This window comes from Ornithodoros turicata, chromosome 4 (assembly GCF_037126465.1).
Source record: "Ornithodoros turicata isolate Travis chromosome 4, ASM3712646v1, whole genome shotgun sequence".
Classification (NCBI taxonomy): Eukaryota; Metazoa; Arthropoda; class Arachnida; order Ixodida; family Argasidae; genus Ornithodoros; species Ornithodoros turicata.
Window position 1 is genome coordinate 27,972,061 of NC_088204.1, and position 27,146 is coordinate 27,999,206.

Consider the following 27,146-nt stretch of genomic DNA (forward strand, 5'->3'; position numbering starts at 1 on the left):
ACCCTTTCAAATCATGCCAAAGCAGATGGCTGCATGCAGGCTCAGGAGCCCTTGACACCACACAAGCTAGAGGCCCTCTATGGTATGGCTTGTTCATTTTGTTTTCTTTATGTGTGCACCACTGACTCGCTCAACCTCGCATTTTTGTGCTTCGCTGCCAAGCTTTTTTGAGTGTTCCAAAAACGTTAAAGCGAAAATATTTGGCACGGTGCTTGCCATTGAGCTACTTGATGAAGCAGGACAGGCTTCAACTAGTGTTTTATGTCACTTTATTGCTTCTTTAAGCCAGAAATATAGGGTGCCTTTCTGTCTTTAAAAGCATGTTTTTCATTAAGATCCTGAACGCAGAAAGGTGATTTTGTTTCCACTATACTACACATGATTAAGCGGAAGTTTTGCGATCTTCTGAATGTGTGAGTAGAGGGGTCACATGAAAAATTTTAATGCCGATACCTCGGAACACAGGTGTGCTAGATGATTCTACAAAATGCAATAGTCCTGGATTACGACTGCCCCAATGTTTCCAATATACAGGGCATCCACGCTAACTATAGAAACGATCGGTAACACACAACTTGGTTAAAGAAAAACCATGACGTTTGCGTTAGAAACAGGTGCTACATCCTTTGCTCTAGCTGTTTATAACACAAGTATCATAGGAGACCTGTCTGTTTTTCGTTGGGCGTGCCACGCTTTAGAAACAATTTTTATAGTTAGCGTGGACACCCCGTAAGTATGCCCACTAATTTCACTCATTCAAAAGTTCATTAACAAATTTTAGTTAATTATTACATTGGCGGCAATAATACTCCTCTCACTTTGTGTCCGCCTGGGTGCATGCCTTATGTATGAAAACTGCTGTCTTGTACTGCTCATTGTTTGTTTTTTCAACATAATGAAAGCTTAATTTTGATCGACCTGAATCCACATTAGCCACTCACCTAAGTGTTATCTGCGTTTTTGCACTCCTGTCCTGTATGCAATCTTCCTGCGAGTTCCATGGTGACTTTATGTACGTCGTCCACATTTGTATGCATGATACGCATGATGCTTCTCCTTCAGAAGTGGTTGCTTTTTTAGATAATTCAAAAAGTAATTTGTCCAAGCTTTGAAGCTTCTGGCATTCGATATGTGCTGCGCATACACATCTGTGCTGCGTGGAATTCGTCACAGTTATACTTAATGTGTATATATTTTTCAGGTATGTTTGAAACGAGGCAAGGCTGCACCACTGAGGAGGCACGGAAGACAGGACAACGTAGAGCAAGATACTTCTTGTCCCAAAAATTGTCAGATTTAAGCGCCAAAAATAAACAGTGAGAAACTGGAACATGTAGGATAGTATCACTTCAGTACAACAGACACATAACAATTGCTTTTCATATTCTTCTACTGCAACCAAATGAATATATGAATGAATATATTCTGTTTGGCACACTAAACCTCATGACACCACTTAGTAAAGCAGTTCTCCAAGCCACCAGAATTCCTGGTCGCCTCACCGGACCATCACGATTCTGGTCACCCACCAGACCGCCTAAATTCCTGGTGGCCCACCAGACCACCGGAATCTCCGGTCGACTGTCCCAAATTTCGTGCTGGTGATCCACCAGCCCATTGGCCTGGTGGAATTTTCGATAGGGTTGGGTGCAGAAGACTGAGTGGCACAGCCACTGTGGGAAATGTACCTTGAGAAGAACAAGGCAGCCGCAGCAGTTGTGCGAGTGAAGATGAACAGAGTCGATACTGGATTTATACAAAAGCTCAATAAAGATGGAAAGCGTGCACCTTAGAAGTGCTGGGAATATGTTGTGGAGACGGGATGTCAAAAAAGCAGACGAAACGCAATGGGGCGCTCAGCGCGCCTATCGGAGAGTCTAGACAAGATGCGGAGCGCTGGGGAGGGGGGCAGCTTTTGCTGTTCCTGAGAAGGGCGGACCGTCGTCCTGCACTAGGTAAGCACTTGTCACTCGTGCTTTCGCTCGCTGTCGCCTTTGCTGTTTGGTTTTGTCTTTTAGTTCGAGTGTAGCCATACTGCCCAAGAAGTATCTCGAGCCAGCCTATGAGGAGTACCCATCAGTAGCGGAGGACAGGTGACTGCCCTCTGCACTCTCGGAAACCCCGCTATACCCGAACCTGACGGTGCCGACATTTTCGGGCTACAGCAACAACGCCAAGTCAGTCGAAGACTTCTTTACAGACCTGGATGCTTACAAACAGTCGTTGGAGCACCCGACGAAGGCCCCCTGCGCTGGATAACTCCTGCTGCATTGGTAAGCTCAGCTGCTTTATGGCGTCAGCCTCAAAGCCCATTTCCGTCCGTGACTGAATTGAAGCGACAGTTTTGGGAGGAATTTTGCCCCCAGATTACGTAATGAGCATGCATGAGGAACTTGTGGCCCGAACGCAACATGCGGAGGAAAGCGCTTGTCAGCCCTTAATTTCTCAATGTGTATTTGAAAGCGCACACAGATTCGGCTTTTTAGCAGCTGTCCATAAAAGCCACGTAGAACGCGCGTTGTTGCACTGAGAGCACAATGCGCCATCGTTTTCTCCATCTTATTTCTTATTTTCGCCAGAAGGGGGTGTGTGGAAGCCACTAAAAATGGCGCGTGTCTCGCGTTACGGCGTGAGTGCAATGCCCGTCCGCATACTTCCTCTGGATAGTGTAAAATTTGCACGTCATCTTTAGCCATTGAGGATCGCCGTGCATAAGGCACAACCAGCAATTCTGACACCTTGCAGGCTACCAGCTAGAAACATGTATGTGATTCCTGTGTAACTGTACACAAGTACAGTGGTGGCCTTAGGTGACTCTCTTTTGGTCTATCTTCTTTCAGTCTGGTGCTGAACGTGAACCCAAGCTCATTTTACGGGTGGAGGCAACATACACCATCCCGTACGCTTGCCCCCATTCCGAAAGGAAGTGACGAAGAAGCAGAGAGCAGGGGTTCCAATGATGAATGGGTTCCTCAAAGAAAAATGGCTGCGGAGCAAGCTGAGAAAACAACAACTTCTTTTTTAAGATGAGGAATGGGGAGTTTCATCGCTGATGGTGATGAGAGGAATGAAATAATGAGTACCACCCCTTGAAGACAATAAATAATCCCAGTTGTTTGTATCAATGCTCAATTGTCTGCACCATCTACGGAGCAGAAAAACACTTTCGACTGTCCATAGACCCCAAATGTGTGAGAAAATATGCCAGCAGGTCACAGATGAACTTTTTGTGTATCCTGTGTGTGTATCACCACGAACAGCTGGACATCGCTATCAAACGAAAGCTACATTGCTGTGACGGTCTATTTCATTAATGACGACTGCAAGTTGACGACACGCCTGTTGGACTGTTTTGCCTATAGAGATCGACACACGGTGGAGTACTCGCAGCTGAACTCCATCGAAGCATGACTGAGTGGAACATTGAAAACAGAATTTGTGCTGTGGTGAGCGACAATGCCGTCAACATCACTGCGGCGATTCGTTTCTTGAAGTGGAAGCACATCCCCTGTTTGGGCCATACGCTACATCTGGTGGTTAAGTCAGGAGTGAAATACCTGAGCGATGTGCACGCCAAAGTAAAGAACATTGTGAGGTTTTTCAAGCTCGTACGCAACGCCCACGTTAGAAGCTACACAACAGCAGCTTGGACTTGTTGAAATTAATGCAGGACGTAGTCACTAGGTGGCATTTCACCAACGACGTGTTTTCCCGAATGTCGTATTTAAGAGAAGCAGTTCTGTTAACCATAGCCATCCTAACAACAGGCCTTCAGCCTCTGACTTCAATGGCTTGGACAATCTTAGATAAGGCCTGCCACATATTGAAGCCCTTTAAAGAACTGACAGAAAAGAAGAGTAGTGAAAAAAAAGAGGAAACGTGACGCTCTCCAAAGTCATCCTCTGTCATGAGTCAGCTCAAACAGCATTTCATGAACCTCAAGAACAACAACGTCCTAGCAGCGGCTACAGACATTCTTTGGTCGCCTGAGAATTATGATAGCGATGAACAGAGTGACCATCAAGATGACATTGAGTCTTCCGCGCTTTCAACCAGTGCATAAACAAAAGAACGTCAATTACGAGCAGCACACCCGCCTCTGAAATGGCGAACGAATCGCAAAGGTTATCTAAATGCCCTGACTGGGTAGAACTACTAGCCACAGTGACTACTAGTACTACTAGTAACTACTAGTACTGTGAACCTCAAAGCTCCACACGAGTACTTTGTGGACATTATCAGTGATGACACACTAGACCGAACTGTAGAACAGTCAAACTTGTATGCAATCCAGAAGGCACACGGGCCGCCACAGACTCTACCCAACCGCTTCACACTCGAAAAATTTTCTCCAAAAAAACGGACAGATTACCCTACTCGTTGGGGTAAAATTTTACAGACCCCAACTGTATTAGTCATTCTAAGGGGCCTCCCCGTTAAAAAGTTCCATGTGGGCATTTATGGACGCCCCGCAACAGCACACATGAGCGTTTTCAGCCTCAAGAGAAGGGGAATGCAGTAACGCTGGGCCGTCTGTCAGTGAACAACATCGACGACCGGGTTGTTAGAAACTCATGTGCGTACTTCACTACTCCACTCCACTTGTCATCGTAACATCCCGTTGAATGGTGAGTAAGATTCTCGTTCTTTATTACATGGGCAGGGTTGTCACGTTTCTAACATGTCCCAGACTTGGCAGCTGTTTTACATTAACGCAGAAGTGGTTTCCCCAAGTTTTCCAAGGTTTCCTAGTCTCGCCCAAACTGTTGCTATGTTTAGCCATGCTGTCAGCTGAAAAGCAGTGTATTCCGATGCTTCCTGTTTAAAAACGCTGGCCCCATCATGTCAGCGTCTTCGAAAAGCCACAGCCGCCAGGGAAGATGCCTGCGCAACATCTCTGTTCTGCTTCTTGGTGTAGAAACAATTTGAGTGTCCGAACGCCTCGTCCTTCAGATACCCGGTCAACGACAGTCGACAAGTAAGTCATTTGATAGTGCGTGTTGCCTCTTACAACATCACATTCACTTCGTGTTTGCAAATAAGTTGCACAATAGTCACTGTAAATTCCAGACTACGCTGTGACCAACCACGTAGCTTTGCAGTTATGATGGCAGATTATATTTATTTTCGTAAAACAATATTTTCATGTTATGATTAAATAATCCCTAGCGTCGTACTGTCTAAAGGCATAACACTATGGTAAGTCTGTGATAGTAGGTGATTTAGCTCGATAACTTTTATCCAACGTTGTCAACTTAGTAGCTGTCCTCTAGCTCCAAAGCCAAGTCTGTCTATTCAGCCTGAGTATATCATTGTGAGGTAGCGCAATATAAGATACCTTTTGTACTTAGGTCTCTCATCACACCCCATGCTGCGAGCTTCTCACAACCGTTCCAAAATCGTTCTTTTTTTTTTTTTTTGCATTGAATACCAGCTTTTGTCTTTGTGTTTATATTGCACACTTTGAAGATGCAACTTTCACCGTACATAGCTGTATATCTGATCCTAATTTTGATCTTGCAGCCTCTGAGCTCCAGCCCCCCATAACAGCCTTACAGTCCTTGCCAGAGGCAGTCCAACGTCAAGCTAACCTTCTTCAAGCTAATTCTGGAGCAATCTTAGGAAAAAAGCTTAAAAAGGGGCACGAAACGGGTGTCGAAGGTGCACATTTCTTTCATGCGTTGTGTTGTACTCTGAATCTGTTGTGCGCAGTATGAATTCCGTAGAACCACATGTGTTATGTTGGGCTCTGTGGTTCTCGTGAACACACAATCCAGGCACAAGACATGTCTGACATCTGGCACATATCAAAAAGTGAGTTGAATCATGATGTGTATGTTATTTGGCTCCACGGTATACCATTCTAGGTATAAAGGAAAAAACTGAGCACCATCAGCAAGAGTGTTACTTGTCACAGCCTAGATGCCTGGATCCAGGGAATATCAAACCATTTGTATTAGTGTGCGAAGGCCGGTGGAGGTGATGCCCAGTTAACAGTTAACATATGGCTCAGCTTGCAGCATCATATAATCAACATTCATGACAGACATAAGCAACTCCTATCTGCAGTGTCTCCATGACCTCATTCCAGATGGAGCATGGCTTGACCCTGAAGGGTGCAACAAATTCTGCTGCTTTTATAATTGTTTGTGAGGCCAATGCCAAAGTACACTGCCTGATGTATAGTAACACTGCATCTCCACTACAGATTCTGTAGCCTACAGAAAATTCAAGAAGGTCAGACGACCAGCATATCTTGAACGATGTTGCACAAATGTCTCCAAACCTTCTGACTTATGCGCTGGAGTCTTTTCATAGCTTGCTTATAAGATTTGCACCAAAGTCTGTGGCCCTTTCTCCCAAAGGCATGCTCTCCAGGCCAGCTACTGGTGACCTGCCATTTCATAACGCAAAATATAACAAAATCTATGTGTCAACTGGATGAGGATGCAATCCTGCACTACAATGAAAATGCACAATGTTGCCGAGCGGAGACATTGGCAGGAGCTCAAATGTAGTAGGTGAAAACCTATAAAGTCATACAAGGGCAACAAGTCGCTTGCCCCATCAAGACTCCACCAACATTCGGTATGTACCTTCACTTTTGAATGAATTCTGTAGACATCTCATGCATCACCTTATCTTGCTCTGTCAGATTATTTTGCAAAGCGGCTTGCACAAGCACTTGCTTCTGCACAAGTAACTGAGTGCAGCACATGCCCCTCATTTGAGCATGCCAAGAAGAGCTGCAGGTCAAGAAGCTTCCCACCTCCAATGAGCCACTCTAAAGAGAGGATGTCAAAGAGCACGTTGTGGCAGCCAGGTTCTCAAAGAGTAGGGAACTAAATTCAGTATGCGTCTGGCCTCCTAGGAGACATTGGCCATCTTCATCCCTTTGAGACAATGTGATCAGCTGCACCAAATTTTCACAAATGTGGAGTTTCTACACTGCGATAAGTTCCTTTTCTTATAAACACCACTGGGGAAACATGAACACTATACGCTATGTCCAACAGCATATTCTGTAGGACAAAGTCAGATCTTCAGCATATGCAGAGTTTGCATAACCAGCCCTTGAAACGAATGCTTTTTGAAACCTCCTCTGACGTAGCATTGCATGTCATTTTTTGGCTAATGTGCGAAAAGTGACGGCATGGTGGTCATATGTTCAAGTGACAAGCAATTCTTCAGTGTCGCCTAAGGCGGGAATGTTCAAAAAAGAAGGAATCAACCTTCTTTCAATTCTGTAAATACTATACCTGACACATTGGAATTCCTTTGTTGTCACCATAACTCTCCTGAGTAAGGGTGATTCAAGAAGATATTAGCTAGCAACAACTAGCATACAGAAGTTTGCTTGCATTTTGTTTCTCTGCTATGTAATTCTTTCGTTGCGATGAAAATTGGCACGGGAAATTTTACGGAGCATTGTCACTGCATCAATTCTACATGTGCCCTATTCTCTACATGCCCTATCAACAAATCTTTTAGAATCCCATTAGATCATCGAATAAGGCTTAATGTGTTTGTGGTGTGCCACCTAAGACCCAAGAGGTGTTATATGCAACCCATGCAGACTTGTACGTAACGGGTAACGGGTAATTGCGTTACTAGCAATCAATTACTTTTTTGAGTAATTTGTAACGTAATCGATTACTTTTGGGGCCCAGTAATTTTTTGAGTAATTTAATTACAATTTTCAGTAATCAATTACCAAGCAATCGATTACTTGGAAACTAAAGAATCCACATTGTTCGGGACGACGCACACACACATATATGGGATGATTCACCACTGCGAGAAGACAAAACCAACTGCCCTCTGCAAGTTCGGTGCAAGGCAGCTGCCTTATCTTTAGGACTTTTCCCGCAACAATTACTTACCCGAGGACCCCGAGGTCAATTGCCACAGTGTTCCGCACGTGTAGTGTATTTTTGAGTCCACTGTCCTCTCCCCATTCATGTGTACTATCTATCCGTAACCCGGCCTGTATGCAGTAAGTTGGACTGTACACTCTTAAAGATGAACTTCACCTCATAGCACGCTCTTAGCCAACCATAATCTGGAATGGTATCGTTATCTGCCCTGATTTGTTGAAAACGGGAGGCGTACACCTTTTTGTGACACTTATGCTGTTCATAATTGTCACAAAAAAGGCGTACGCCTCCCGTTTTCAACAAATCAGGGCAGATAACGATATCATTCCAGATTATGGTTGGCTAAGAGGGTGCTATGCGGTGAAGTTCATTTTTAAGAGTGTAGGTTGTACCGTGAACCTGATGAGTCATTTGTGGGAGTTCCAGTTGGGACTCTTTTCACAGAACTCTCGACCCCGATAACCTAATGCCACTCTTGTGACCATGAGCCCCTGTCAGTCTTGTGCGGAATACTGTCGATATTACAACGATGTCGACTATCTGCAATGACTTGGCGCCGTGGCCTCAGCTATCCGGCATGTTCAGAGCGCTGGAGCGAAAGGACAGAAACAACATCTTATTCAAATCGTTTTCTCAGATATCGAAAGTAGTTGGCAAAGTAACGCGTTACTTTTCAAGGCGTTACTTCATTACTTTCTCCAGCAAGTAATTTGTAACGGTAAAAAATTACTTTTTCGTGGAAGGTAACGGTAACGGTAATCAATTACTTTTTTTTAGTAACGTGTACAAGTCTGGAACAAGGCAAGGGGTTCGTATGTGACCTCAAGTAGATCAAATTTCTCAATACCCCATGCATCTTGGAGGCTTATAAGGTATCATTGAAGTGCCATAGGTGAACCCCACAAGTCTGAACCTCATTGAACTGTGACCTCAAAGAAGCCAATTGCATCACATTATGTTCTGTGAGGCACCTTCAAAACTATATTTAACAGTAAGTGCGAGCTGAATTTTCACGGGGCGACTCGTTTGATTTTCACTTTCTTACAATCATGTCTCACTCTAAATTTTTTCAACTCTGATGCTGTACCTCCAGAAAAAAAAAGCACAAGGAAATGTACTTAACATCCGGTGCATATCTTTTCAGCTTTAAAGAGCTGTGAACGTGAGTAGCAAAGTAGCAGCCAACTGCGAATGTCATGGGAGGTAGTTTTATACAGAACACATTTCACGTGTACAAGCACAGGTTGACGGCTCCAAAATCATGATGCGTACGTGTCAGAAAACAAGAGTTCGCACTGGCTATCGCCGTTGCTTACTGGAGACAAAAGAAAGTGTAATGAGTTTTCACACACACGCATTTTGATATCCCTAGAAGAACAAACCAGCCTGGACAAACTGTGGAACCAACCTGCAAAAGCGATCCCAGGCTACATCTCGGCTGGCCAAGGCTATTTCCATGCTTGGTTTAGAGCAGTTGGAATTTCCATTCTGAAATCATTTAACTTCCATTCGAAAACCAGGATGGCACCCTGCTAGAGCTGAGCTGGAAATGGGGTGTTCCAGCGAGCACGCTGGATTGAGTGAGGTTCCTGGCTGTGATGTTAACCTGGGCTTATATAAAGCAAAAAATGCCGAAAATATTTGCACAAATGTGTGCAAATAATTTATGGTCCAATATAAAATAATTAAAAATAAAGAAAACATTAAAAATAAAATAAAATAAATAAATACCCCAAAGTGTGCAAAGTTATGTGCACAACTCCACGTACCTGGGTAGGTTGCAAGAAATGATTATGCAATATGATGTATGCGATATGTTTCTGGCTTTACGCTGCGAGACGTGAGCTTTCCCGGTTTTCCAAACCCAAACTAAAGCTATAATGCTCTCATCGTCATATGCGACCAATCGCCATCGGCATCAACTCAGGATCTGTTTTGAACTTGTAAATTTCTGTTGGCGTGTTGGCGTCTAAGATCTAAGACAGAGCCTAGTAAATTAGGTGCTTCCTCCTGTCTTTCAATTCTTCCCACCGTATAAAAAATGTATAAGTCTTTGCATTTGTGTAGTGAGGTGGTCCGTTATGCATTTTGTTCCCGAACCCGTGCACGAGCTGTATTACGACAAAGGTAAGCGGCGTGGGTAGGACGGGTTTGAATATCCTCAATTATGAATTTATGAATGAATGAATTGCTTCAACGTGATCTGATGTAGCCTTCGGTCTTGGAACGTAGGTTACACTAGATACACCTAGGGAACGGCATCTGGATGGCAGTGGAGAAATTTAACCACCTCATTGCATTCGGAGACGAGAAAAAGGTACTAAGGCAGGCGGCCATCTCCCTTTTTTCAACTGCGAGCTTGCTCAACAAGAGTATCACGGGACTTCCATCAAATAGGCTCATAGCCAGCAGAGCTGAGGTGAACGATGCTGTTCACAACAACAAGCTTGTGGCCCTGTACAGTGAGTGTCATGGCTTGTTTTTGTTTCTACATGGAAGTAACACACATTACTTTTTACTGTTACAGATTTGTTCGAAAAATACTCTGAAAAACAGTCCCTGAGGAGGACCTGAAATGAGCAGCAGGTGTTCGTCCGCAGCGTTCTTCAGTCCAAAATTCGTGACATTGCAAAAACTTACAAGATCCAAAAGATGCGAGAAGCCTTGGTGAGTGTTTAAAAACAAAGCACTGTCGCTTTTTGTTTACTGGGGCTTATAGGCACACGTTCTGTACTCCACCGAAAAATTCGACACGTCAACCTTGATGGGGCTTCTGGGCATCCCAAGGAATCACCTATTCTTTATTTGTTGAAGGTTGAAGGTCACCATCCACATCATCGAGTCCAGTCCAGTTGTGTTCCCATTCAACATATGATGCTGAACCTTCATTTGGTCTTGTGGGTGGCTTAACGGACATTGCTAGGATGACTGACGGCACAAGAAGTATTGCGAACGCGGGTGTAGGTGATCTTCGCCTTGAGACTTCAACATCAAGTAATTACCCCACTGTTTCACGAGGATAAGGCTCCGAAGTGTTCACGAGGTGTTTTCCTTAGCTCGCAGACCCCTGTACCCTAGTAACACGTATTGTTGCCACAACGTTGCTGCAACGTTACGAATGCTGTAAATAGTGGAGCAATGTTTTGCAATATTCAACAATATTGTGGCAACATTGCTAGATGTTGGTCAACCTTTTTCTACACACGGCAACGTCGCCACAACATCACACTAAAACGTTTACCGAATATTGCTGCCCAACATTGTCCAAACATAGCCGGATCGCGTACCTGCAATATAAATTTTCATTTGAAGGAGATTGTCCACTGTACCAAACGTCCAAGACGTCAGAGAGCCTTTTGCCCCTTCGAACGATTTTATAACCGCTGTACATGGTTTGAGGGGCGCACATATTTACGCAACTATTGTACGAAACATCGGCCGCACTAGCCCGGCTGTGATGCGGCCACATGATTAATGGTGCTTGTCGTTGTTATACCGGTGTGCGTTTTGCTGTCGGGCGTTGTAGAGCAACCACCGTAGGTTACAGTTTGAAGTCACTTTCATGGCCTCTTCAGCTTTGAAGGATTTCGGTGAGTATACCCTCTTTGTTAACGTTGTTTTGACGATAGCAGAGCTTGGCATGTTCTTGCATAGTCCTTGCGTCTCTATCACACATGGGGAACGCGGGACGCTCAGCGCGCCAAGTTTCAAAAGTGAACGCCGCGTTTCGCATTCTTCGCTCTAGTCGCTCTACCGCTGACGCAGAACGATTTTGTTGTGATTATGAAACGGTGTAGGCTGAAAAGCTCGTTGCATAATGTGAGCTCTCGCCAGTTACGGAGGCGAATCTCGCATGATGTTTCAATGGATCTACAAAACTTCCTGGATAACACAGTGTTTGACAGTCCAAGTGACGACGCTTTGGAAGGTGTGCCAGAGGGTCAGGTGCCTGCCACGCTGACAATACTCAATTGGTCTGTGGATGCCGCAGGGAGCAGTCAAGAGAGTGACAGCTCAGATTACGAGAGCGTCGTCTCTGTCGCCTACGCTGGCTATTCGGAAGATGCATTGGGCAGTGTGTCGCATGAAGCCTTCGATGTTCACTCAGATACAGACGTGAATTCTGGACGCTCGACTACTCATACTGTCCATTCTGCAGCGGACACAGGCAGTGTAAAGGTTAAGTTGCAGCAGTGGGCGCTCAAGACAAAAGTACCTGCCTCCCACCTGACAAGTCTGCTAAAAGCCCTGAAGTCTTTCCACCCCGATCTTCCCGAAGATGCAAGGACGCTCTTGCAAACGCCGCGGTCAATTGAGTTCAAATCTTTGGGGGACGGTGTGTACCATTACTTTGGTATACGTGCCACATTGCTTCGCCACATTATTGAGGACAACATACCCAGCAGCTGCTCCACACTTTCCTTGGTCATCAACATAGATGGGCTTCTCATATCAAGGAGTTCAAGGAGGCAATTTTGGCCCATACTTATAAGATTCAATGAAAGTTCAAACAGTACACCATTCATTGCTGCACTGTACGAAGGTGATTGCAAGCCACAAGATTTGAGCGCATACTTGAGCGATTTTGTGCAAGAAATGAATGAGCTTTTAAAGGAAGGCATTACTCACAATGATCACCTGTTCGGCGTTGTGCTGCACGCATTCATATGTGATGCACCAGCTAGAGCATTTTTGAAGTGCATCAAAGGACACACTGCTTATTATGGTTGTGAGAAGTGTGTTCAGAAAGGCATATATTCAAGTTGCGACAACAAGGTCATCTACCCTGAGTGCGGAAGTCTACTACGTACTGATGAGAGCTGCAACAACAACCAGATCACCACCATGGGTATTCTCCTTTGCTCTCCTTAAATGTGGGACTTGTGAGTCGTTTCCCGTTAGATTACATGCATTTAGTGTGCCTGGGAGTAATGAAGAAATTGCTGACTCAGTACTGGACGTCCAGCAAGCCGCACCCAGCAAAGATGAGTAACCTGTCAAAGAAACAAGTCTCGGAATATCTTAATCGTTTAAATGCCCACGTCCCCAGCGACATGAAACGAAGGCCAAGAGCACTCCATGTCGTGGAGCTCTGGAAAGCAGTTGAATTTCGCAACTTCCTGCTTTATTACGGAGCTGTAGCTTTACAAGGCACCCTGGGGCGTGCTCATTTCAAACATTTCATGAAGTTCAACGTCTCCATGACGATTCTGGTCTGCAGGAAGTTCTCCGTGACACACATTGATACTGCAGAGCGTCTTCTTCAGGAGTTCGTAGCTGAGGCTGGTGAGCTCTACGGAAGTGGAATTTACGTGTATAACGTCCATTCCTTGCTTCACGTCGTGAATGACGTGCGAAGGTTCGGCCCACTTGACGCGTATTCAGCATTCCCGTTCGAGAATTTTCTACACGAAATCAAATCGTTACTGAACTCTCACGCCAGGGCTCTGCAGCAGGCTGTCCACCGCCTCAGCGAAAAGCAATTGATGTGCAGGTTAGGGTGTCCACCAGCGTTGTCATGTGAGCCCTCACGACAGCATTCCAACGGGCCAACCCCTGCAGGGATCACCTGCACTCAGTACTCCATGCTTCAAATTGAAGACACTGTTTTCAAGCTTTCAAGAACAGACTGCTGTGCAAAGCTGAATGATGGCCACATTGTATGGATTGTAAACATTATAAGCACTGCAAGTGGCGTGAGCATCTGCGGACGGTATTTTCCAAAGCTGGAGAACCTATATCATCAGCCGCTGACATCCTCTGAGTTGGGCATATTTGCAGTTACGGGCCCTTCAACAGATTATGCTGTCTGGAGTGTAGACGACATTCAGCACAAATGTGTGTGCCTGCCAGCTGGACCAGGCCGCTACGCTATATTTCCTCTCTTGCACACATGCAAGTAATACGTCATGCACCACTGGAGGGCCCCTTACATCCTCTTTTCTTTCTTTTTTTTTTGTTAAACTGTCCTGAGGCACGGGCAGTAATTTTTGTGTTGCCGTGATCTGATGCGGATCAGCGGTTGACTTTACCAGCAAAAGCACTGCCTAAGCTTTGCGACGTGCTATGAAAAATCAACTAGAGGGCGTTCTGTGCACAGTGTCATGCACTGTTGTTTGACATTTCTTTGAACTTTTCTTTGTTACTGTTTTTCAAACAAAGCATCATCATCAACCCCATGTTCCGCTGTTCTAGGAACTGCGCAGTACAGTATCGTGTTCTATGAGGAACGTGACGAGGTTTCTGCAATTCCTACACTGTGGGTCACTCCACATGGCACTGCAATGTGGCCACCATACAAGAATGCTGCCAAGCTGGCAAATGCAATACGGAATTGTGAAAAGCCTGTGAAACACTGGACGGAACACAAGTGTCGGGTGCTTTATCAGTGCGGTAGGTTGTCATTTACATCATCTGTGGAAGCGCCAATAACTTTGTTATTTTTTTCCCAGAGACTTATGAAATGGCAAGACAAAAAGAGCGCCAGGCAGCGATCACGTCAGACCTAGCAAGCGACAACGACAATGACGAAATCTGCATCCTCAAGAGGAAGCGTCGCCGACCACAACGCTTTTTATCTTCTGACGAAGAGAGCATGAATGCCGTGGATGGAGCCGTTTCAGACGAAATGGCAGAACCTCCTGCTGAACAGCAACTCACAGCGCAGTGTATTCCACGCCCACGACCTCCAAAGATACCAGGATCTCAGCCTCGCACTTCACAAACTGCGTCGGTTCCTCGCTCACTCTCTCCCCCAAGGTCACTGTCACAAGGGCCAAGAAACCATGAAGTGAGGGCCAGAGAAAGTCCCACGAAGTCTTGTAAGTATAGCCTTGACAAATTATCTTGCACCTTATCACAAGTAACACTTGTGATTGTAACACTTATCTTCAACTGCGCTTTTAAACGTTATGTTCACATTATAGCTGTACGTAATTCGTTTATATGAGACCATATCAGCTGCGTACCTTTGTGTAGAGATCGAGTTGTACTGGAGGGCAAAGAAATCCTGTTGTCGTCAATAGCTACCCCTACAGTTAAAAGCCCTCAGACACTGCACTGTTTCGCAGTCTCAGCTGTGGCATAGATTCTGAAATGTCATTCCTCTGTCTTTTGCAGCATTAGACCACAAGACCCTCAAGGTATTGAAGGGGATAAAGACACAACTAGCTATACAAGCAGGGAGTCTGAAAAGAATTGAAACGGCACTCTCAGCACACATTCCACCAGCAGCACCTGAGCCACCAGACAGTCAAGTGCTCGAACTGCTACCTCTAGCATCCAGCAGCAGTCTTGATGAGCTTGAGAAACAGCTCTATGCACCCAAAAGCAGATCTGATCTTGTAAGGACAGCTTGCATTTCCTGTAATTATTTTTGTCTAATGTGCTATGCCATCAGTATTTTTGCTTACGGAAGCATCTACTGATTGCGCACTTTCAAGTGGGCAATAAAATGCAAGGGTAATTCAGACTGTGAATATGGCCAATGGTAGTGCAAATGAAAAAAAAATAATAACCCAGTTATGTCCAATTTTCCCAAGCTGAGCAGCCCATTTTGTAGCAATAATTCTTCCCCTTCGTATGTGACAGTCCATTCTCATCCATAGGAGTCCTACCTCTCAACTATTGGCGGGGCTTCACCGCAAGACTGTGTGCGTCACATCATGCGGCGGTGCATGGTGGACTCGTATGCTCAAGGCTTCTGCATGACTGGAAGGAAAGGCAAACAAGCCTTTTTGGGCTACAAGCTGTTGGACGTCGTCACTGGTAGGTTGTCATCACAGTTGCCAATAGCCCACTGGAGGCAGTGTAGTTGTGTGCATTGCTTTCAAGTGATCTAAAATAGCATTCTTGTACAACATCTACTGAACTGCAGGGATGTAAAAAGGAGCATTAGTTTCTCTTAGTGGTTGGCTGTTCAACTTGGACTCAAAACTCGCATTGCTATCTGTCGTAGAACTACCTAGCTAGCAGGTTCTAAAACATCTATGACAAGAATACATAGCCTGCTGGTCCAGTTTTTAAAGTGCTTCTACACCAAAACTAAACGCAAAACCAAAACAAACTTGAAGGTGACTAAAAACGTTCTCCTTGTCTCCAAGTTCACAGCCACAGCTAGTAGAGCTTACCTTCAAAACAGAACAGTTTTAAAATACAGCGAGCTCCCTTTAAGTCATAATCGGATAAGTTGAAATTTATGCTTGACTCAAACCCACCATGATTTTCCTGGTCTATCTACTTTGTTGTACAATGCATTTAATAACTCAAATTACTGTTTAACTTAAACAAACAGTGGTGGATACTGGGGGCGTCTAGTTGTTCAGAGTTTACTGTATAGTCGTTTTTCGCTCAAGCTTAGGTTTTGTTTTCCAATTATTTATGTGGAGTATGTTGTCATTGCCCGTTTCTGCAAGCTTTGATTTCCTGGCAAGGTTGATTGGCTACTGGACAAGCAGCCTATTGTGTTCTCTTACGACTGAAGTGAAACATCCTGATTTTTACCTGGTTGTGAGCTCAACTAAGAGTAAAGGAGAAAAGGATAGAAATGGCATGCGACATCACGACAAATGTTCTGGAGATGTTTGGGGTGCTTTTTTGACAACAATGTTGCCCTCCGCAGATGGGGCAGAACGTCGGAAACTGGTTCAGCTTTGGGCTGTGCAGGAAGCCTTTAACTGAAGGTGTGAATTCACAAATGTGGAACCCACACATGGCATGACTATGTTAATAGAGTGCTTTTTGGGGGTAAATAGGAAAAAAGTACACATAATTTGTGAGCTGACTTCGTTCCTTTTTTTGTTTTCTCGACAATACAAGGCGCAGTACGGAAGCATTTCCTGGAAGAAACTGACACACATCTGAAGACGTACGTTGCAGACTGGCTACGCTATGCTCCATCAAGGGTGAAGAAACGGTATGAGAGATATGTACTCATTATGATGCTCCCTCCTCATTTCCAATGGGAGCAATGGGATGAGTGCAAGCCCTGCTGTGTGTATATGTTTAGCGCCACATGTATAGTGATAGCGTATGGAACATTGGAAGGTAGACCCGTGCAAATGGTGCATTGTCTTATGAAATCGAATAGGTCCAGTGTCAAATCACGTTCAAATCGAAACAAGTAGTTTTCAAATATATAACAAACACTTCGGTTATTCGGTTGGAAGTTGGAATGCCAGTACAGGGGGTTCCTTCTGGTACACTTTATGCTTGTTTTCTTCAGTGGTTACATTGCTCTGGGTGTTTCATTTGCTTCGCCCAACATTGGTGTTGCATTTTGCGGCCACCGTCATGTGTTGCTTTAAACTATGTTAAACATGTTTCACATTTCCATTTCAGGAACAGCAGCCCTGAGGAACAAGCACCATCTGTGTAACTGTACACATAAATAAAGCTTTTTTAAAATAAAAAGCTTTGCACCATAATCTACCTGAGCGCCATTAGCCTGTCATAATCGCATATCTGAGCCACCCACAAGTCCCACGGTGGAGCCAGAATATTTCTGAGGACCGTAAACAGGGGCTGAGGGCATGCTGGGATTGACCTGTAAAGGGTTTCAGACAATGCTGGCGCACAGCACACGGTGGCTTCGCATCAAAATCGTAGCACACGCTGGGAGTGTCTGCTCGGAAAAGTGGGAGCACTATACTGGTTTCCTCTTGACCTAGCGTTGTAAGTATAATGCCTCTTCCCCATGGTAACATAGCAAGATGAAGGGGGAACTGATGCAGTGCTCGCCCTTTTCCCAACATAAACTCTCAGCATGTGGTTCAGTTCTTGCATGCGGAGACACTGTGCTTCATGGGCCGGCATTTTCCGCCGCCATCATCCTGGTGGCAACATTCCTGTAATGTTACCTGAACGTTCAGTAATAGTGGCTTTACTGTTGGGGCAATGTTGGAATAACGTTGGCTCCACGAGAAAAAATATGCCAGTAACATTGCAGCAATGTTGGAACAATGTTGAAAGCATGTTGTCATCATGTGGCAGTATCATTGCAGCAACGTTGCAGAGCTAATTTAAACATTCTGGCAATGTTGGAGCAATGTTCGCATGTAACGTTACTAGGATGTGGCTTCAAAAGGACATTAGCCACGTTTTGACAACGTTTGGGGGCAACATTGTAACAATGCTCCGGCAACATTTTGTGTTACTAGGGTATGCCCTGTTTAACGGTCAGGTCCGAGGGTCTGCGAGCCTATGAAACCGGATGCAATACTCTGAAAGCACAACTCCAACTGTGGCCTAAATGGAGAATGAAGGCCTGTGGCCTTCTGTGTGCGTGGAACAACTGTGGCCTAAATGGAGAATGAAGGGTCATTTAGGACACAGTTATAGGTGAGCTTCAAGAATATTGCATCAATTTCACTGGTTCGCGAACCATGGAGCTGACATTTAACCGTTTTACTCTGTTGCCAGGATTGAGGGCCCCTGGGCTTCCTATAAGCATTTTACTGTTTTACTGGAATAAGGCGTACTGCCACAACAAGCGATTTTACAATGTTAGTGTTTGTTTTAGGAGCCGCCAAGCTCGTCTGACTGTTTGTCGGAATGGGACTCTGTGCCCAACGAGTATTACATTTACCTTACTTTGTTTTGTTATTCGCTTTTGTAGTTTCCCAACTAGTTTTACTTTTTTGGCAGGCTTGCTGTCACAACTGGTCATTTACATTTGTACTGCTCGTTTTACCTATCTGTCAGCAAGCCTGACTGTTTTGCTAGTCACAATAAATATTTTTGTAACATTGAACTTCACTGTCACGTGTCTTTCGATTCAGTTAGTGCGGTTATTCAGGCTCAATATCACGAGCGGGGACCTCATAGGTAGTCATCCAACAGGATCTAATGAGACCTATACTAATGGGGTCACTATAAAATCCAATGCGATCTGTCGACTGGGATCCACTCCGTGTGATCTACCCAGTCCTCCAAGATCCTATAGGACGCCATTGTATGGGGTCGAATTGGATTCCACTAATTGGACCCCGTACCTTGTTCACATTGGAGCGGGTTTTGATGGGTCACACATGCGGTGCTTTTTTAATAGGGGCAATTTTACAGAAAGTACTTGAAAGGTCACCCGAGGAGCAACAGCCACGAGCGTCAGGTTCATGAAAAGCCAAGGTTCCTTGAAGGAAAACAAACTTTCATCCCCCTGAAACAGAATGCACTGTCATCACAGATTCGAACAACAAAATGCTTGAACCCTGTGAATACTTCCAGAGATACTTTACAGATAAACTCTTCAATGAATTTGCAAGATGCACCAACATCTGTGCCTTGCACACGTCAGGCACCATCCTTGACACAACGCCTGCTGAAATGAAAATGTTCTTCGGAGTCTTCATGATTATGGGAAATCTGGAGTTTCCACATGTATGCATGTAATGGCAGCAGGCAACACAGATCAAGAGTATCGTTGAAGCAATGAACGTCAACACATTTTTCAAGCTCAGAAACTCTCTGCACATCACCGAACCGACATGACCAGATGGATGCACAGACAAGTTCTGGAAGGTCAAGCCTGTGCTGGAGACTGTATGGAAATGCTGCCTCAAGCCTCCACGTGATGAAAAAAATAGTGTTGCTGAGCAAATTATTCCCTTCACTGGATGTGTAGCTGCAAGGCAGTTTGTACGCAACAAGCCGAACCCCGAAGGAGTGAAAGTGTTCATCTGCTGCTCGTCAGATGGCCTTGCATTGGACTTCGAACTCTATCAAGGGAAGGGAACCATTGTGTCTGAGGCTCACAAGAATTTGGGATTTCGTGGTTCAATCGTCATGTGACTGATACAGATCTTGCCACAGAACTGTAACGTGAAGGTGTATTTCGACAACTATTTTACGTCGATTGGCCTACTTTGTGAGCTGAAGACACTGGGCATCCATACTGTCGGAACAGTCCGCTCCAACAGGCTCGAGGGCTGTCTGCTGAGGTCCGAAAAAGAACTGCGTAAGGAAGGGAGGGGAAGTTACGACAGCACTGTTACGATAGAAGGTGGCGTCACAGCAGTGAGGTGGCAGGACAATGGTTTGGTCAACCATGCTTCGATGTATGTCGGTGTTGGTGAAATGTCGTCAGTGAACGGCTGGTGCAAGGCTAGCAAGCAACATTTTGATGTAGCATGCCCACAGATAGTGAAGGAGTACAACAACTTCATGGGAGGTGTTGACAAGATGTGTGTGTGGGGGTGTTTTGCTAGCAACGTCCTAGCTTGCAGGAAATATATACCCAGAAGCACAACTTTGACTTTGTTTTGTTTTCTCACTTTCCCAAGATGCTTTGGAAAGCTATGCGAATGAAGACTAATTCCTGAACCACACCAGTTTAAAGCTGCTTTGCAGAGCACCGCAACAGCACAATTTACTCTTCCGAGTGCTATGTGTTATGTGTGAAACCCAGTATCTGTGGAATGTGTGGAAATGTGCATTGATACTGGAAATAACCTGGCTGCTGAAACCAATATCCAGATCCAGACGTAATAATGACATGGCCAGGTGATGTATGCAAGAACTCGTCATCTCTCTTTCCTTCTTTTGTTGTTGTTGCTGTTTGTTTTTAGTGGTTGATTAATGTGTTGCGGCATGACTGCAGTGGTCTTGTGAACCAGCAGAAGTGAGATGCAAAGATGTCCCTGATAATTACACTCTCACTGTGTATTTGTACTGCGCAAGGTATTACGCCCTTATTTTTTCCTTCTTTCCATTTGTCCTGCTCTTGAGCTTTCAAAAACCATGTATGCCCTTATGTCAGTACCTCGTTTGTTCTTGCACAGTAAATCATTTTACACCTTTATTTGCTGAAAAAATGTGCATTCTTATAAAACACCATTTTCTATTCCGCAAATGGTGCAAGAAGAGCATTACTAAAGGTGCAATATCGACACACACCACGTTTTATCCAATGCCGATCATTAAGGGTGTAAAGTGGGGTGCTGAAACAGGTGTTTACCGTCTAATACACCTTTTTTACACCCCATTTGAATTGGGAGTATGGTGTTAAAAATGGTGTTTTATTTCGTGAGAAGAGAATAATGCTAATACGAAAGTGACGCCGCGTCGGTTCCAAGTGATTCTGAGGACTACAGCTCCGAAGAAATTGTGCTCGATGACGACCCTTATTCCACAGACCCTCTACCACTTGACCCTGCTGCAGGTCGTGCTGCAGGTGAAGGTGCAGCCAGTGAAAGCGAGCCGTCCGTAAATCGGGAAGCTATGCATCGGGAAGTGACGCAGAGCTGCTGACACAGAGCTTCGGCTATTTTCACTTTGTGTATATATATATATATATATATAATATATATACGACATGATCTCATTACGAATGGCCTACCTACAACCAAGGTATCTCTCTTATGGGTTTAGCAACTCATTGAGGTGGATGAAGAAAATGAACTAAAGCTGGCCCCACGTTTGAATAAAGAATGTGTAAATTTAGTACATTATTCCAAGATGAAAGTTGGTCTGGCATGTACCCTCTTCAACCATGATACGGTTGCTGCTCAACGGTACCTGGTCTACACTGAGAAACTCGAAAAAGAAGCACTCACAACTGCCTGGTTTTTCAATGAAGTTTTCGAATGGTCCATGATGACTTTCCCATACAGAAGCAGATGAACAGCTGCATAAGCTGGACGATGGTGTCGCTTTCTTGGAGAGCTTCATGACGTTAGTGGAAAACATCAGCATTGGTGATGAAAAAAGGGTGTGGAAGCCTGTCCAAACAGGTGTTTTGCTAGCAACGTCCTAGCTTGCAGGAACTATATACCCAGAAGCACAACTTTGACTTTGTTTTGTTTTCTCGCTTTCCCAAGATGCTTTGGAAAGCTATTCGAATGGTGACTAATTCCTGAACCACACCAGTTTAAAGCTGCTTTGCAGAGCACCGCAACAGCACAATTTACACTTCCGAGTAAATCGGGAAGCTATGCATCGGGAAGTGACGCACAGCTGCTTCTTAGTGTGTCAGAGGCCATCAGGATATCCCAATTAAAGAGCCATAGGATGCAGATGAGCTTCAACTACCCACTAATAAAGAGGACTGTTTGGAATAACTTGCTGAAGCACACACAGTGTACAATATGCACCTCTCTGCTTTCATCAACTTGTCCAAGAACAGACGCAAATGCTTTAACATCTGAGAAGCCGTACATCACTGGAACTATGCCCCCGAAAATTCCATAACATCCAGTCATGGACATCTTGAAGGACGCAAAGAGACAGTTTCGTGACTCTGTCAATGTGGTCATTCAGATACAAGTGCTTTCGCAAGGCTGGATTCGTGCTTGACAGCTGTACCATGCCGAACATAGACACAACTGACGATGAGGATGCTAACGCTGAAGACCTCTGGCATGACCTCGTCAGAAATAACACTGTTTCAACGGAACACAGTTTCGACGATTCCCTCAATGAAGAATGTGATGAGATCAATATCTGTGAACCAACAGCTACAAACAAACTGATCATAGCAGCTGTGCATGGCACTGAGGAGGGGTGCCTACCGAAGGACAACTCCGATGGTGACTGGGACGGGACGGCGTCGGAAGTGTCGTACATAGATGCACTAGAATGCGTGAGCAAGCTGAAGGGCTATTGTGCTCAGAACAACCTGAACAATGAGGTTCTTAAGTGTCTGAGTATTGTCGATGACGCCATGGTCCAGAGTGCTGTTGCCAGGTTGGGGCAATAGAAAATCACCGCATTCTTCCACTCTGGTTGACACACACAATACGAACCCTTCTCGCATTGAGTTTTTGCTTTAGTTAGTGTGAAGTGCTTGAAAGGTGCGTTTTCTATGAGGGATGCACATTAACTTTAAAAAAAAATCCATGTTTTGGTTATAATGTGGTACCGCTTAAAGTGCAGGTATCAGCCTCCTCATGCGACATACACTGTAAGCAATCTACACCGTATTACAATGAATATGGATTACAACGAATCAATGTATTACACATGAACACACACATGTTATGTGTAGTGATACAAGGAAAACAAAGACAAGGAAAGCACCCTCGCAATTAAAACAGAATTGCAAAGTTCGGCATACTTTAATGCCACATCGCCTGCATCTGCACACCAAGCATTCAGTATTGCCTGTTGGCCCGTATGGACACAAACTGAGAGAAGAGATTCACGAAAACATTTTTAGATGGGCATCATTTACCATGTGTGTGCACACAAGTACTATAGATTGGATGCGGGTATCCAGATTCTAATCGTTTGTCAAATCCTTCCTTTTCGTCACAATTATCAGCATCGTCAAATATGCAGACACATTTTACTGCACAGATACTTTTTGGTAACACGATTGGCTTTATCGGCTTCCACCAACACGTACATTGAGTGCCAGAAAATATCCTGATTCATGGGTACTTTGACGGTTTCGACGGTGCTTCTATACCTGAACTGGACTAATATCAGCGTAGTGCGCAAGGAAGGCCGTCTGTAAAGAAATATAACCCATAGATACCTTCGTGAAACACTCGAGGGAAATAGCTCCCTGAGCTGTTGGTGCTTTTGGAGCTGGCGACGAAGTACATCTTGGGCACTGTTTTTCTTTTCTTTTTGTTATGCTATTAGAACGCACAGATGAAGATTGGAACCAACAAAAAGGACATAGACATTCCCAAAAACTCATGCAGTGCTGATCCCGTCCAACATGTTACCTGCTTCATGCCAATTCACTCCATGGTGTGTGGCCCCTACTTTCGAAATCTCATAAGGCAGAAAAATCAGACAGCCTAGCTATGAGAAGGAGGAAACTCAGAAGGCTGAAGAATCAAAACAGCAAAAAGTCAGACAGTAGAAAAAGCAATACATCGAACAACCATAAGGTCGACAAAAGAAAACAGAAAAATGAACCAATACGAGCTCCGAAACGCAAAAATGTGCAATTTATGGACAATAATTTGAAGATAAAATTACAATATAAAATTTCTCCGAAAAAGTCTCGAGTTTATTTTTATTTTGTGTGCCTTCTGTTTTTTGTAATGTCTGCTCTGTGTTCATCTGCCTCAGTGTTATCTTTCTATGTTGAACCCGCATTTTCCCCCAAAGTCTTTGCCTGTAAACCATATGATGTAAGGTTGGGCAAGATGAGCCTGTTTCAAGGAGTCTCCTCGAGGAAGCACCAGAGGAGGTTGAAACCTCAGGGTAGAGCTAGAGGAAACAAAAACACAGGTGCAGCTCAAGCGAGACATGTGTCAAAGCCTGCAGGAAACTCTCCTGGAGAAAACAGGTCATGCCTTCGAAACAGAATGTGTGAAGCAGCCTGTGTCTTCTCCAGGAGAACAACTGACGCAGTCTTTCAGGGTCTAGTTGAGTAGGTCAGAAATGATTCATTATATAAAAATTAGTTATGTACCATCAATATGCCACATGAACCTGCCAATATCTGACCAGTCATCATTCTAATTTGTTATAGGGGTTTTACAATAAAAGCATGTCAATTCAAACCTCACTGAGATGTGAAAAGAGTTTGAACTAATCGAACTTTGAACTCAGAAGAAACAAAGAAATAGTTATGTGAAGCATGAGTGAGACAAGGAACCCTTCTAAACTTTATTCCTGAAAAAAGTCTGTGATCATCATTTGCTTCTGCCTCCGAAAATTAATCGACGGCAGGCTTTGTTCGAGTGCATGCATGTGACGAAGTGATTCGCCTTGTCCCTCTTCAAAGCTGAAGAAAAGCCGCACAACTTTGAGCGCATCCATGACCATGCTGAGAGCCGGATTATCATCTTCTCGACTTCCTTATCCGCTTTGCTGTCGGTAAGTGTCCACCGTGTTCTGTTGGTCGTTGCCTGATGGACACCTGTGCAACGATGTCCTCCTCTGACAACACTCCATAGAAAACCGCGGTGCTGTCCGCATTGACGTAGGGCTGCAAGGCTGCAGCCTGCTGACGTGCAGGCTGCAAGCGGCATTTCAATGAGTCCTGGTATGGTGGAACGCAGTTCGAATTATCAGCAGCGGAGCTTACTTCTGTGCAATTTAATGACTTGTCTTGCACATTGACAAAGCATGGTAGGACCACAGCGATCAGTTCAAATTATATAAAAATTCGACTTAATGATTTGTGAACGAACGAGCTTTTACTGCAGCAACATTCACTGCGAACATTTTACTAGTGAATGTAGCATGGCACGTAGCATGCGTACCTCTGGTCCTGTTACTGTGTAAACCGGACTATAGGTCTAGGTTTTTTTCTTCCCAAAAACAGGACGCTGAAAACTGCCCGGGTATTATATACCAGTCAGTTAGCCGAACAACATGCGGTTGTCTGGAAACACATGCTCCGTCATGTGGCCTACGTGAGCGGGTAGACGGCCAGGCGTGGTCACCGCGTTCGCGCTTTGAGTTTGTCATCGCATGTACTCATTCTCAGTTTGTTCTCATTCGTGTTGACGCAACGTCGCTCTGCTGCCATGAGACGACTGTTCACTGCTCGTTTCAAGCTGGAGGTCATTGCATTTGCGAAAGAACACAGAAACATGTGCGCGCAACGTCGCCTTGGCGTGTCAGAAAAGTGCTTACGATACTGGAGGCAGCAAAAGAGCGCGCTAGGGGACAACAATTCCTGGAAGAAGGCGTTTTGTAGCCGTGCACCACTGCATCCACAAATAGAGGACAATCTGGTAGCTTTTGTGCACGATCTGCGTCAGCGATCGTTCCCAGTGACTTGTGAAGTGATCTGTACGAAAGCAGTCAGGACTGCTCGTGCCACAGGCCTGGACAGAGCCCAGTTCAAGGGAAGTGACTCGTGGCTGTGACGCTTTATGTGTCAGAAGGCGCTCAGTATCGGAGACAGTCGTCTGTATGCCGAAAGTTGCCGGAGGAGTTTGAAGATAAGCTCCCGAACTTCCAACGCCATGTCACCAACCTGAGGCAGACACATGATTACTTGCTGTGACAAACAGGCGGATGAAACGCCTATCTGGTTCGACATGCCGTATCGGTCGACCGTGCAAGGGGGCAAAAGATGTGATAGGCATGTCAACAGAACACGAACATTCCCATTTCACCATTATGCTGGCGTGCACAACGGACGAGTGCAAGCTACCACCATTTGACGTATGTAAGTGGAAGACACTCCCAAAAGAGAAGTTTCCACGAATCGTAATAGTGCAGCTGGCATCGCCTAGGATGAGCCTTCTCGACTTTGTGGTGGACGGAGGCACCATCAGTCCTAGCGATGACAAGCTAAAGGCGATCATTGAGTTTCCGGTTCCCGGTAACGTAAAAGCCTTGCAGCGTTTTCTAGGTATGGTTGGTTTTTACCGGCAATTCATTCCTATCTGTGCTCAGTTAGAGCAGCCGCTTAACCAGTTGTTGCGCAAAGACACACGCTGGCATTGGGGAGAACAGCAGGAACAATCCTTCCGAGCTCTATCTCATGCAATCGCTAATACGGCCAGGCTATATTTGCCCGAAATAAACTGTTTGTTGTGCAAACAGATCCTAGCGATTATGGTGTTGGTGCAGTTCTCTTGCAGGAGCATGACGCTATTCTCTGTCCAGTGGCTTTTGCAAGTTACACGCTGAATCCGGCAGAACGGAACTATTCCGTCACGGAAAAGGAGTGCCTGGCGATCATCTTCGCTCTCAGGAAGTTTGATCTCTACCTGGATGGCAGCACTTTCACCGTCCAGACTGACCACCAGGCACTCTCACGGCTGCAGCGGCTCCACAACCCAGCTGGACGTCTCGCCAGGTGGGCCCTGAAGCTACAAGGCTACTCCTTCAACATGGAGTACGGGCGGGGCTCCACGAACGTGGTAGCGGACGCACTATCCTGTGCGCCTCTACCGGAGGGGGAAGAGGTAGGCACCAAGGCACCTTCTCAACTCCTGGCAGCAGCACAAGTGGCACGGGACGGATCCTTGTCCTGGGGCATGGTCGTGAGCAGAGAGCAGCTCCTAGACACTCAGAGAGCAGACAGCCTTTGTCAGCGGGTGTCTCAATGGTTCGCTGAGCAGGTCTCGGTGGACACCAGAACGACTGACGGACGGCACGACTTCTATCTGCTGGGCGAGCATGGCATCCTGTCCAGGTACATACCTCAGGCGGATGACGACGACGCTACATCCCCATTCAGGGTCGTGGTGCCACGGAAGCTGCATAAGTCTTTCATACGTTACTTTCATGACTCGGCCTTGGCAGGTCACAGCAGTGGCAGGAAAACTTATGAAAAGTTATGTCGTGTTGCGCCATGGCCAAGAATGAGGCAGGACGTAACTAAGTAAGTTCGTGCTTGTCCGATATGCC

At 45.2% G+C, this 27,146-nt stretch overlaps 1 protein-coding gene across 1 annotated transcript; it reads left to right on the forward strand.

The window, feature by feature from the left end:
* Positions 1–13,487: 13,487 nt before the first annotated feature.
* On the forward strand, positions 13,488–17,390 carry LOC135392875 (uncharacterized). Its single transcript, XM_064623546.1, has 6 exons — positions 13,488–14,270; positions 14,330–14,698; positions 14,997–15,220; positions 15,485–15,644; positions 16,695–16,791; positions 17,217–17,390. The coding sequence occupies exons 1-6, from the start codon at positions 14,162–14,164 to the stop codon at positions 17,251–17,253; spliced, it is 996 nt and encodes a 331-aa protein (XP_064479616.1). The 5' UTR covers positions 13,488–14,161; the 3' UTR covers positions 17,254–17,390.
* Positions 17,391–27,146: the final 9,756 nt, after the last annotated feature.

Coding starts and splice junctions, on each gene's coding strand:
- LOC135392875 (XM_064623546.1), top strand. CDS start 14,162: ATGTGGCCACCATACAAGAATGCTGCCAAGCTGGCAAATGCAATACGG. Junction 14,271..14,329: donor TCGGGTGCTTTATCAGTGCG/GTAGGTTGTCAT, acceptor TTTTTTTCCCAG/AGACTTATGAAATGGCAAGA. Junction 15,645..16,694: donor GCTGTTGGACGTCGTCACTG/GTAGGTTGTCAT, acceptor CGACAATACAAG/GCGCAGTACGGAAGCATTTC.